This window comes from Eublepharis macularius, chromosome 2 (genome assembly GCF_028583425.1).
Source record: "Eublepharis macularius isolate TG4126 chromosome 2, MPM_Emac_v1.0, whole genome shotgun sequence".
NCBI classification, from domain to species: Eukaryota; Metazoa; Chordata; class Lepidosauria; order Squamata; family Eublepharidae; genus Eublepharis; species Eublepharis macularius.
In genome coordinates this window covers 150,554,869-150,568,349 of record NC_072791.1, presented here as the reverse complement: position 1 = coordinate 150,568,349, position 13,481 = coordinate 150,554,869, and the positions used below count along the sequence as shown (strand labels likewise).

The 13,481-nt window shown below is 40.5% G+C and overlaps 2 protein-coding genes across 2 annotated transcripts; one reads left to right on the top strand and one right to left on the bottom strand.

Moving 5' to 3' along the window:
* Window positions 1-936, top strand: LOC129324109 (olfactory receptor 5V1-like). The gene has a single exon (XM_054971111.1). The coding sequence runs from the start codon at window positions 1-3 to the stop codon at window positions 934-936; it is 936 nt and encodes a 311-aa protein (XP_054827086.1).
* Window positions 937-4,123: 3,187 nt separating this feature from the next.
* LOC129324108 (olfactory receptor 1020-like) lies at window positions 4,124-5,062 on the bottom strand. Its single transcript, XM_054971110.1, has one exon. It carries the CDS (start codon window positions 5,060-5,062, stop codon window positions 4,124-4,126), a length of 939 nt encoding a protein of 312 aa, XP_054827085.1.
* Between the last annotated feature and the right edge of the window lie 8,419 nt (window positions 5,063-13,481).

Below are 13,481 nucleotides of genomic sequence, written 5' to 3'. Positions count from 1 at the left end.
ATGGACACGGCAAATGAATCAGTAGTGAAGAACTTTTACTTTACAGAATTGTCTGATCTCCCAGAAGTACGGATTTCTCTCTTCGTAATGATTCTGCTGATTTACTTGACTACTTTAGCTGGAAATGGAGCTATACTCATGGCAATAGGGACAGATGTTCGCCTCCAGACTCCCATGTACTTCTTCCTCAGTAATTTATCTTTGCTTGATGTTCTTTGCCCAACTGTCACAGTACCAAAGATGCTGCATATTTTTTTGTCAGAGGACAAGACCATCTCATTTGCTAGCTGTGCAGTACAACTATTCTTTCTCATAGATATGGTGGGCACTGAAATTTTACTGCTAGCGGTGATGGCATATGATCGCTATGTTGCCATATGTAATCCTTTGCAGTATACAGCCATCATGAGTAAACGACTGAGCGCTCAACTGGCTGCCGGGACTTGGGTAACTGGCATTATTAATTCCTTGGTTCATACTTCCTTAGCCTTTACACTATCTTTCTGTGGACCCAATAAAGTTGACCAGTATTACTGTGATATTCCCCCAGTGCTTGCCCTCTCTTGCTCATCTACCTATATCCCTGAACTAGTCCTTCTTCTTGTGGCTGGTATTATAGGTAGCAGTGCCTTTCTGATCACCCTGATCTCTTACATATATATTATTTCTACTGTTTTGCGCATGCCATCCTCAGAGGGCAGGCAGAAAGCATTTTCCACTTGTGGATCTCACTTGACTGTAGTTTGTTTATTCTATGGAACCACCATGTTCACCTATGGGCGACCAACTTCAGCTTATTCACCCAAGCAAGATAGAATAGTTTCCATGCTTTATGGGGTCATCACTCCCATGTTAAACCCTATGATCTACAGTTTGAGGAACAAGGATGTTAAAAGGGCCTTAGTTAAAACACTAAGCCTTAAAAGATTTTCCTAGATGTGTTTAAAGTTCAATGTTACATTATTATCAAAGCAAAGCACCTGCTTTTATCCCACTGAAGCACACCTGATTTTATTCTGGATGATTCTTTATTTGTAACAGACAACTTAGGTTCTTCTCCTTTCTCTGAATCCATGGCAGCTGCTGCAACTAGAGACAGGATGTTGAGTGGTGGTGGTGGTATCACTTGTCCCACAATAAATTTGTCTTTAGCTCCAATAGGTAGGAGATCTTTATTTATGTAAACCAATGATCATATTTGTGGCTAAGAATGCATTTTCTTATAGGTTGGATGTTTTCTTTCCTTTGAGGGAAACAGTGGGTTACAGGGTTGCCTTATTGCTTGCTCCTCTCAACTTGAATCATTTGCTGTGCAGTACAGTTAATACTACTCACTCGCTTTGCTTATGGCTCCCTGTAATCTTGCTTGCTTGGATTAATATGGATCTGTATGAGATAGAGTGGAACCTGTGAAGACCAACACTACTATCTTTTCCCCGATTAATAGTATAATGTGTCCCACTGATTCCCTTAGGAGTTGTTTGGTGGTTGAGGATTAGTGAAAATGAAGGGATGGGGACTCACTGAAATCCAGCGACAGCCAGTGTAGTATACTAGTTAGAGTGTCAGACTAGGACCAAAGATACCTAGATTAACATCCCTATTCTGCCTTGGAAGCTTGCTGAATAACCTTGGGCAAATTACTGTCTCTCAATTTACCTCATAAATTGGTTGTTGTGAGGTAAAAATAGAGACAAAACTAAGGTTGATTTACAGTGCAATCCTAAGAAGAGTTACTCCAGTCTAAGCCCACTGATTTCAATGGGCTTAGATTGGTATAACTCTTTTTAGGATTGCACTGTATGTCTGTGGGCTTTCATGGGCACTGGGTTTTACCCATTGCTGTGGGGGAAGCACCGATACCCTTCTCCCAAGTTACCATCTAATTCTTGGTCAAGCTGGAGAAGAGGGAAGAAGCCCAGTCCACATTTTCCCAAGCAAAAGGCAGCAATTCTCCATTACATGTTTGATCATCTCCTGAGTCTGAGTTAACCACAAGATGCCAAAATTGCTCCAGGAGCTTTCTTAAGGAAGAGAAGGTCCTACAAAGCAAGAACCTCTACAGTTGGTGTAGTGGTTAAGAGCGCAGGACTCTAATCTGGAGAGCCGGGTTTGATTCCCTACTCCTCCACTTGAAGCCAGCTGGGTGACCTTGGGCTAGTCACAGTTCTCTGGAGCTCTCTCAGCCCCACCCACCTCACAGGGTGTTTGTTGTGGGGATTATAATGACATACTTTGTAAACCACTCTGAGTGGGCATTAAAGTTGTCCTGAAGGGCAGTATATAAATCGAGTGTTGTTGTTGTTGTTGTTGTTAAGCAAAGAATAAGAAATATAAGAAAGAGGAGCTCTTTGTTTTGAATCTTTGGACTACATTATCACACAAGCAAGCTTGCAACTCCATTTCAGCAACATCACAGCAGAGGTCCTCTGTTTTAGAGTTCTTTGTACATGTTTATTGAATTATTGCAATGCTATTTCAAATGTTTTAAATTTAAATTGTTTAAAAAGTTTTATTTTTAAAAAAATGTTTGCTGCTCTGGGGACCCTATTTAGGTAGAAAGGCAGCATACAAATGTTGTAAATAAATAATAAATAAACAGTATCAGCCAATGAGAAATGGTAGCAGGAAGTAATCAGATTCATGTTTTTAACAATGTGTGGCATGTGATAGTTACCCAAAAGGGACACTCATGTTAGGGAATGTATGTATGAGCATCGCCACATATGCAGAACCTGGTTACTGGCACCCGAGACCTTTTAAGTCTGTTGTATTTACAACTCTGAGCTTTTGGTCAATGTTCTCTAGAAGAGGATGAAGAGCAAAACAACATTGATAATTAAATAGAGAATAACTTTATTGTCCTAATCAAGATACAGAATAGTAAAGAAAAGGAAAATGGTAGTTTCATTGTGCAACAAATCTGGGCAACTCAAAGATACAGCAGCCATTTATTTTTGGCATCCCAATAAAAACATTCGTTTTGCAAGATCCTAGCATCCAATTGCAGTTATTTTAAGCCCAAATAATGTTCTTTTTGTCCAAGGAAACAAACGAAGAACAAAATGGAAGAACTGAGAAGGCTCTTGTCATACCCCCTTTCCCTTCCTTGTAGATGGTGGATGTTTCTAAGAGTTTGAGACAGTGCAGTTAGGTTTCTTGGTGGAGAAAAATGGGAAAAGACCTTTTATCTAGTCTGAGGAAGTGTGAATGGGTCAAGAGATGAGTCAGCCTGCCTGAACAAATATTTGATATAAGGTTCATATAAGTGGTCTGGAAGGCTGGGTTATTGTCCTGTCACCGTCAGTTGTAAATCATAGCTTAGGAGTGAGAATCATTCAAGAGTCACAGATAAACGAATCCTGATTACAGAATGCCAGAGCTCATGAGAAGCAGGCTATTTCCTCTTGCAATTGCCTTTGGCCTGATTTAACCTGATCATGATTCTCTAGTTCAGGTGGCACATGGCCCTCAGGCCTCAGTGGGGCTCCAAAATGTGGGGTTTGGTGGAGGAGCATTCAGGATAACACAACATTGGAGGTGGGTAACTGTTAATTCAGTACTTCATCATGCATACCCCATTGGTGGTATATCCAATACTGCAATGCATCTATCATGGGTAAGGTCATGAAAACAGTTCGCATCTGTTATCACTCAAAATCAATGGCAATTTACTATGCATTGCACCACTTTATTAAATGCTGATGATTCAGAATCCAATATTTCCCTGACTAGAAAAACCAAACAACCCCACAGTTGCTTTTGGATTTCTTTTCAGGAGTTTTTTGATGCAGACATGTATTTACCTCCCATGGGTAAATACATCTCCTAGATCAGGCCAAAAAATTCTTTTTTTCAATTTAAGCTGCAACAAAACCAGTTACCAAACAAAAATACATTCACAACAATAGGGAAAGCAGTAATATAAAGCAGGCAACATCATTCTTAGCACTCAAAGAGCTTTGTTATTGTGCACCGACAGAGTGTGCTCCAAACATTTGGTTTTTAAATTAGTTTTGAACATAGAGAAGTTCTGAGCTGGTTTGTTCTTGTCATAGGTTTGATATGCCTTCTATAAAAGGTAATCAGTACTTAAGCATTTCCAAGTAATTGGTTAGGGACCTTACTGTGAGAGCCTTTTCCTTCCCATTAGTCGTCTCAGGGCCCCCTTCACTTCCTTATTTCTTAAGCTATAGATAAGGGGGTTCAACATTGGGATCATAACAGCATAAAAAACAGATACCATTTTGTCGTAATCCAGAGAATGAGCAGAGCTTGGTTGTAGGTACATGAAGAAAAGAGTGCCATAGAAAATGATAACAGCTGTCAAGTGGGAAGCACATGTTGAGAAGGCTTTGTGTCCCCCATTCTTGAAATGTTTCCCAAAGATTGTGGACAGAATGTAGGTATAGGACACGATGATTGTCATAAGGGAGCTGGTTAAGTTTATGCCAGATAAGACTAACAGCTGGATTTCTTTTTGTTGTGTATCAGAGCAGGACAGAGCTAGAAGTGGTGGGTCATTACAGTAGAAATGATTGATGATGTTTGATCCACAGAACGATAGCCGAAAAGTCAGTAATGTTTGAACCCCTGAACTTACAAAACCATAAATATAGACACTAGCCACTAGTGTAGTACATAACTTCTTAGACATAACTACAGAATAAAGCAATGGGTTACAGATGGCCACATACCGATCATATGCCATGACAGATAGTAAGAATAATTCAGTGATTACAAAGCCATCAAACATATAAAACTGAGTAGCACACCCAGCAATGGAAATGGTTTTTCTCTCAGCTAAAATGTCCATCATGGCCTTGGGAGTAACTGTTGAAGAGTAACCAGCATCTATGAAAGCCATGTGGCTGAGGAAGAAGTACATTGGGCTTTGGAGCTGGGGGTCCATCCTGATTAACAAGATTATCCCCAAATTTGCCCCCAGAGTGACTATGTAGATCACCAAGAATATGAAAAAAAGGACAACTTGAAGTTTTGGATGGTCTATGAATCCTGAAAACACAAACTCAATCACCTGTGTTCGATTTTTCATAAGCATATTTTCATATGATTTGTCTCTGTCAGAGGATGGAAAAGAAAATTTGGACAGAAAAAGATAGTTAAATTATAGATCATTGGCAGTTCAGGCAAATGCAGCAGAAATATAATTGTCCGGGTGCAAAATTCAACATTACATTTTTTTTTAAAAGAAGTGGAGATCTACATTCACAGATGTTTGTCTTTTGTAAGACTGACACGGAGGCATGAGTGCAACTGTTTTGCGATTGTTTCTCTGGATTAGGAATCAGGACAGAAAAATGCACTGATCAAAGACATGCAGAGGAAGATTGCACTAAATAAGTTCAGAGGAGTTAGCCGTGTTAGTCTGTGGTAGCAAAATCAAAAAGAGTCCAGTAGCACCTTTAAGACTAACCAATTTTATTGTAGCATAAGCTTTTGAGAATCAAGTGCATTTGATACTCTCAAAAAGAGTCCAGTAGCACCTTTAAGACTAACCAATTTAGTCTTAAGAGAAACTGGTCAAATATAGAGGAGGAGAGAGGAGGGGAGGAGGAGAGGAGGGATGTAAACAACTCCTTTGATATGGAGATTTGACCAGTTTCTCTTTTTGCCCTCCATGCATCTGACGAAGAGAACTGTGATTCTCGAAAGCTTATGCTACAATAAAATTGGTTAGTCTTAAAGGTGCTACTGGACTCTTTGATTTTGCTACTACAGACTAACACGGCTAACTCCTCTGGATCATTTGATACTCTGTTTTCGCATACCTTTCCATTGTTCTTGGGTCTAATCTATGATTCACTTTGGAAATATTTTTAGTTGGTTTGCACAGTGCCAGTTCCTGGTGCTTTATAATTAATTAATTGATGCCATGCAAGATTGGCCCAGTTTTGTTAGGCTGCAGTCCAGTAAATGGTTATTTATACTGAGTCTCACCGGAATCAAAGAAAAACTTCGATTTCCAGAAACAATCTTTCTAATTTTCTCATCTGATGTTCACAATAATTTTCTAAGATACAAAAGAGATCTTCACTATTTAAGTAGCAACCTAAACCTTACACTAAGGTACTATTGTTTAAACAAATAAGCATAATTTAGTTTTCTTTCTGTGTATCTTTACTCTTCTACCAACACTCTCTGTCCTATCAACTGATTTTAATTTTTTTTTTAATTCCAAATCCTCAGGCTGGATTGTGGACCAGGATTTTTTTTTCATATTCTTCATGAAAGACTCAAATTATTTCAGAGGATAACAGCCAACCAGTTGGACTACTTCACTTATAACAGCATTAGGATAACTATATTATCTACCTTGCCAAAAGACCCCATACATTCAGGACAATAAAAAATATCAACAGATAGACATTCAAATCCAAAGAATCTCAAGCAGTAACTCTGCAGACAGAAGTTTCACTTGCCCAGTGGCCGTTCCTGCATCCCACTGTCTTCTGACAAGCTGCTCCTATGGATGGTAGGACCCTCAGGAATAGTGTGGGGTGCAGTGTGGGGGGTGCATCTCAAGTGGGAAGATCTACAGGAACTGAGGATTCCCTCTTGTGTGAGAAGAACTGCAGGCAGTTACTGACCTACTACAAGTTACCTCTGATAGCAATATCACGTAGCAAGTGCATCAGCCTGAACCTCTAGATTCAATCTATTTTCTAATGAAGTCAGTGGCAAGATTCTGAGATTATCTGGGTAGTTCTGTGTTAATCTGTTAATCTGTGTTAGCATCAGGCAGAGAAAGGGTTTTTTTCAGTTGAACATGCATGCATTTAGATACAAGTCAGTGGATTGGAGCTCAACTAAGATAAGTTTTACTAACAATGTCACAATGTTTAAAAAGTTCTACTGACTATGTCACAAATATTTCACAATGTTTAAAAAGATGGAGTAATTATTCATGATAAGGAACAAAGGAAAAAACCTTTATTTTCCAATCACTAATTGTGAGACAGGCTCAAGACCCACCTGATTTAGATATTGAAGTCTCATAGGTCAGAGAATAGGAGATATAGGAAAGAAATAACAGGATATTTATCATGGTTGCTTGGATATTCTCTTGAGGTGTTTCTCCCTCAAATGTCTTATGCCTCAAAACTGGTGATATTTAGCAACTCAAATGAATACTCCTGGTGTCAAATTACTCCCCCTCCATGGGATTTAAAGTAATTAATTATGTGATTTTATCTTTTCTTTGGTCTGAATAACATATATTGTGCACAAATGATATATTATGCACAAACCTCTCAGCACCACTGACTTTTATATAAACTAGATTGTGGAGGAAGTAATTTGGAGAACAGTGTGTGTGTTTTTGTACTTAACTCTTTCCTTGATCCTAACCACTACACAGGAGGGGAGTGATCACTTGTTATCATTGCCTGGAAGAAGGGCACATACAAACACATTGTCCTAAGCTAGAAAGGGGGAAACCCTACCACAACCAAGCAAAAACAGTCAATATAGTAAAAAGGGCAGAGACTGCTACTGAACAGTTTTCAGACCTACTAAGAGCAATACCAAATGTTACTTTCTCACGGGCCAATCACAGAGAGGGGGGAGCAATCTGTCAATCAACTCCCTTCAAGCAGTTTTTTCAACCCTTTACCTTCCACTCTCTGGGTGCTGCTCTTTGTAAACCTTTTGTTAAAAGCCTATTCGGTCACAAAGGCCTTACACTATAGTAGACATTAGAGCAGAAACTCCTGTCCTGTACCTTCAGTCAAAAACAAGTTCTCTTCTGTATAGCAAATGGTTTGAAATAAATTGGTCAGTCAAGGCTTTTTATTATGGAAAAGATATCCAGACATATAGAAGGTCATGCTCACACAGTTAAGTTCATCATAACGAGGCATGATGTTTTTACTGAGATATTATAAAGAAAAGCTAGTTTGGTGTAGTGGTTAAGAGTGGCAGGACTTTAATCTGGAGAACTGGGTTTGATTACCCATTTCTCCACTTGAAGCCAGCTGGGTGACCTTGGGTCAGTCACAGATTCTCAGAGCTCTCTCAGCCCTACCCACCTCGCAGGGTGATTGTTGTGAGGATAATAATAACACACTTTCAGTGCAACCCTAAACAGAGTTACTCTAGTCTAAGCCCATGAGTTTAGATTGGAGTAACTCTGTTTAGGACTGCACTGTTTGTAAACTGCTCTGAGTGGGCGTTATGTTATCCTGAAGGGAGGAATATAAATCAATTATTATTATTATTATTATTATTATTATTATTATTATTATTATTATTATTAAAAGAAAAATATACTCCATGTTAGTTAAATTATGCAATATATTTGCATACAACAATATCATGTCATTTCCGAATCCTGCATGATATTGGGTATATGCAGAAGAAATAATTTCTAATTGCTATTTTCTTCTGCAAATGTTTACATTAGCCATTATCATCTAATTCCCTCTATTGATTTTTTTTAACCATTATCTGGTAACTTCTTTAGGCTGTTAGAAATCTGTTTCATCCTAAGAAAATGGTGCAGGGGGGAAAGTCCCTTCTTCCAATACAATCTGATGCTAATCCGATCCATATATACAGTAATTGAGGAGAACTCACATGTGATTGTGTTGTTTCTGAACAAGTGAGGTACAGTTGTCAACTTGTGGCTGGCAAGTAGTGGGACACTATAAAAGCAGCCTTTTTGGCATTGTGGTGATGCCGTGATGACCTGGAAGTTACATCATCATGTGGGGATAATGCTTTAGCATATGGTTTAACCACAGAATTTTGGACCAATGTCACCCAATGCAATGGCATCATTTCTGAGTCACACTGGAAATGATGTCATGACGTTGGTGCAAAACACTGCTCAGCTGAGCAGTGTTGGGCAGAGGGGCTGAAGGGTGGGTGGGTGGGGTCTCCCACTGGAGCAGACCTGATCTCCATAGAGTAGGGATTCCAGACCCAACTTGCATACTCTGTAATGTGTGAAGGGTGATATTATGAGTTTTGTGTGCATGGAAAGAGTTATGTGGGCCAAGGATCCTATGCTATGCCATATTTTTGATAGCAGTAAAGAAAAGGGTTAGTATACATATTTTCTTCCAAAATTGGTTGACTAGGACTGCTCTTCTAAGAAAGACAGCTACTTGCTCAAGGCTATTATTTCTCATCTCTGTCTCTGGTACAATATCTCCCTATAGTCTGCTAAATAAAAAAAAATTAGATTTGAAGAATGACCAGTTAACTTTCCCTGGTATGATTAAGAAAGATCAGGCCCCATTAAATGTATACACTGGAATTTATTTTTAAAAATGGCAGTCAGCTTTGACTGTCAAGATAGACAAAACAACAGAAGGGCACCGTGTAGTAAATAGCAATGTACAACCCAAGAACCTACAACAGTTGGATCTAAAAGACCCACAGAATAGAAACAGACTGAGCTGGAAGAAAACATGCTTCCTCTAATAATTAAGCAAAAATATAGCAATTTATCTAGCCATCAAGTGTTTATACAATAAGATTACAAAAAGTAATATCCAGAATAGTAAGAAACCTGTCCTTGATCAAAAGGTTACAGCATCAAAGAATCCCTGGCAGTAGTCCAGATTCTCCAAAGTCCATATGCTTAGAAATAGCAAATGGAGCCACAGCTCTCTTCTTTGTTCGTAGGATGCCTTCAAGGGAACCTGAAGCTGCGGGCACGCAGAAAGCCAACCTCTGGTCCGGAGAACCCACAAGGGAGAAAGTGGACATGCAGGAAAGGAATCACAGCCATCAACCGCTCAACAGGGCGCAAGCTGAATTCCTGGTATCTGGGTCTCCCATTTGGGATTAGAGAAGTGAGGTTTCTTGTTGCATTTGGAACTCTGTCTATCAACGCTCTTGAAAAAAAGACTCCGAAACAGGAATTCAGCTTGCGCCCTGTTGAGCGGTCGATGATTGTGATTTCTTTCCTGTGTGTCCACTTTCTCCATTGTGGGTTCTCCGGACCAGAGGTTGGCTTTCTGCATGCCCGCGGCTTCGAGTTCCCTTGAAGGCATCCTACGAACAAAGAAGAGAGCTGTGGCTCCATTTTCTATTTCTAAACATATGGACTTTGGAGAATCTGGACTACTGCCAGGGATTCTTTGATGCTGTAACCTTTTGATCAAGGACAGGTTTCTTACTATTCTGGATATTACTTTATATAATCTTATTGTATGAACACTTGCTGGATAGATAAATTGCTATATTTTTGCTTAATTATTAGAGAAAGCGTGTTTCTTCCAGCTCAGTGTGCTTCTATTCTGTGGGTCTTTTAGATCCAACTGTTGTAGGTTCTTTGACTGTCAAGATGGCTTATTGCAGTCTGCTACAATCATGCCCAATTGCACATTCTTTTCTCCAAACAGATGAATTGAATGGTATTTAATAGGTTGTGGATTGCATTTCTTTGTATTGTTTCCAAATGTTTCACAGAAAATTCTGTGTTAAATCTTAATTTTTAGATTTTTAAAACCAGGGAAGACAATCCTTCAATAGTCCTGCCCATCACAGAAAACAAAAATCAAGAATATATACAATTACAAGTTTTTCCCTGCTAATTTCATTCATAGATAGACATCCTTTTGTGAATTCTTCATAGTAGTTTCATGCCCTTATTATTATAGGTAAGATTAGGTGTTAAACTCTAGTAGCTGCCATCATCTTTCTTTATACTGAAATAATTAGATCATTTAAGATACCGTAACACAATGTGTTATGAATCTCTGAATTGGTTTCTTGCTAGCTACTAGAATCTTCCCACATATTACCTTTAAGCACTGCATTATATTATGTGTAATTTGATAATTATGTGTAATTTGTTAACATACAGATAATGGGTTTGTTGTTTGGCCTGAGACAAAACAAGAACTGTAAAAAAAATGTTCACAAAATATCATGAATGTTAAGACAGATCAAAATAAATATACAATAGCATCATAACTTCAAAACACTAAATGAGTGTTTGCCCTGGCACCTCCAAATGTGGCACAAGACGATAAAGACAAACAACACAATCCTAAAGAGAGTTACTCCAGTCTAGGCCCATTGATTTCAATAGGCTTATACTGAAGTAACTCTCCTTAGGATTGCACTGAAAGACAACTGAGTGTGGGTTCAACTAGTTTTGCTTATTTATTTAAATTCATGTATATATCTGATCTATGTCACTGCTTATTTAAATAAGCTGACCATTTTGAGGGTGGGCTGTGCTAGGCAACCACTCGGGGCATCAACCAGGCAGGTCCACTCTGGTTCCAAACTCAGCCACCAGTTATTGCCAGCTTTGTTTCTCCCAGCCTGCACAGCCATTCTCTGCTGAGAGGTGCCCAGCTTCATCCACCTCCCCTGATGGGCCTCAAGGCACCTACCAGATTAAAGAGATGCTTCTCAGCACCCAGGGTGCTCCTACACAGCACCATCCAGCCGTATGGCATGTGATAGCTTGTTCTGAACATACACTCCATCACTGTGATGCCTCAGGGTGTTTTCTGATCAACTCTACCTATCCTAAGCAACTTGCCCTATTCCTGCCACACAAGAGACTTAGCCTAGCTTAATTCCCCTTGCCTCGCCTGCTGACTTTGATGTCACATAGGCCTTGACAAAGATTAGCCAGGTAAACATTATACCCTTCTCCTGACAGTTGAACCCTATCATTCCTGTTCATGTGCAGCATATCACTCTGAATCAAGGGAAGAGGGATGTAAGCCCCCCCCCATGCTTAAAGTCTCTAGCCCTACTGCCTTATTGGCCTTCCATCTGGCCACCTTGATTCTGAAAAGTCTGAATCTCCTTTGAAGAAATCCCATTGCTACAAGCCACCTGCCTGGAAGCATTTCCCAATCTTTTCTACATTTCCTAATGCTATAGTTACAAGTGCAGTAACTTAGTTCTGCACCAAATTGCCTAAAGTAGAGAGTACCTCATGATGACTGCCCCCTCACAAATACTGGTAGACAGAGGGCAGGAGCTGACCCCACAACATTCCATGCTTGCCACACCACTGGATGCTTGTAAGAGGGAAAAGGCCCAGCTAGTCCCTCTGGTGCTGATATCTGCCCTTCTCTTTTGTCCAAAACACAATGGGGATGTTCAAGATGAGGACCCTGACTGGGAGCACAGTATGCCTGTACCTGAAAGAAAAAATAATTTATAATGTGTTACTCAAATGACTGTTTTGTTATGAACCCCTGGCCAGACAGGCCTCTAAAATTGCTCCTGAAAGCCTTGGACAGCTGCTGCTGATTTGTCATATCACTTTGCCTGACAGGCCACAAACTGCCCCAGTTTGCCACCTTGCTTGATCTACCATACCACTTGGCACAATATTCCCCAAACTGCCTCAGATTGCAACTTGGCCCATCCACCATGTCACTTGACCTGACAAGGCCCCAACTTGCCACAGATCACCACCTGGCTGATCTGCCATATCATGCAACCTGACAGGATCACCTCCTGCTGGTCTGCTGTCTCTCTTGGCCAAGCATGACCCACTCTGCATCTACATTCCTCTCAGCAAGTCAGGCCCCACATCTCGCATCTCTCCCAGTCACTTCACATTTTTCCAGGCTGGGGAGGGGGGGACACTCTGCATCACTTTCAGCCAGATAGGCTCCTCATCTTGCATCTCTCTCAGCCACTTTGCATCTCGTGAGGCCAGGGAACTTCTCATTTTACATTTCTCTTAACTAGGCATCTTGTGGCTCTCTCAGCCACTTTGCATCTTTCCATGCCAGGAAGACAATTTGTGTCTCTTCTTGTGACTTCTACTGCTACATGAGCAGCACCTGACATTCCCCTGTATTTTTTGGTTGTTGGACCCCACCACATCTCTCATAATGTCCTCCACCATGCATAACGAGCTGATTGTCTCCATGGAGACTCATCATGGCTGCTGGGTGGCCTTCTCCCAAACTGCTATCCCCACTGTTGGCTAGAGTCTGCTATGATTATCCTCCCGCTTCTTTGCAAACTCTACCCCATGTGGAGTGCCTGGTTGGGATCCCATTCTGCTAAGCAACCTTCCATGGCAGGAAGGGGTTTGAATGTGGATCTCCTCGAGCCCAATCTAACCATCCAACCAATATCCAGGTTAATTTTCTTCTGTGTGCTCCTCAATAATTACGAGATATCCCTGCTCAAGAACGTAAGAGGGGCTCTGCTGGATCCACTCAGTGGTCCATCTTGTCTAATATCCTATCCCACATGATAGCCATCCAGTTATTCTGGCACAGAGGCCAAGGCCCTCCCATGAAGTGGCCTCTTGGCACTCATAATTGGAGATTTAATGCCACTGCATGTGGAGGCTTCCTTTAGCCACCTTGGCTAGTACCCACTGATAGGCCTATCCTCCATGAATCTCTCTAATCCCCTTTGAAAGCTGGCTACAATGGTGGCTCTCACTACATCCTCTGGAAATGAGTTCTGCCTGTCAAACACTCATTGTGTAAAGAAGTATTTCCTTTTGTCTG

Excerpts from the sequence above, each read along its gene's own strand:
- LOC129324109 (XM_054971111.1), top strand. The coding sequence starts at position 1 with ATGGACACGGCAAATGAATCAGTAGTGAAGAACTTTTACTTTACAGAA.
- LOC129324108 (XM_054971110.1), bottom strand. The coding sequence starts at position 5,062 with ATGCTTATGAAAAATCGAACACAGGTGATTGAGTTTGTGTTTTCAGGA.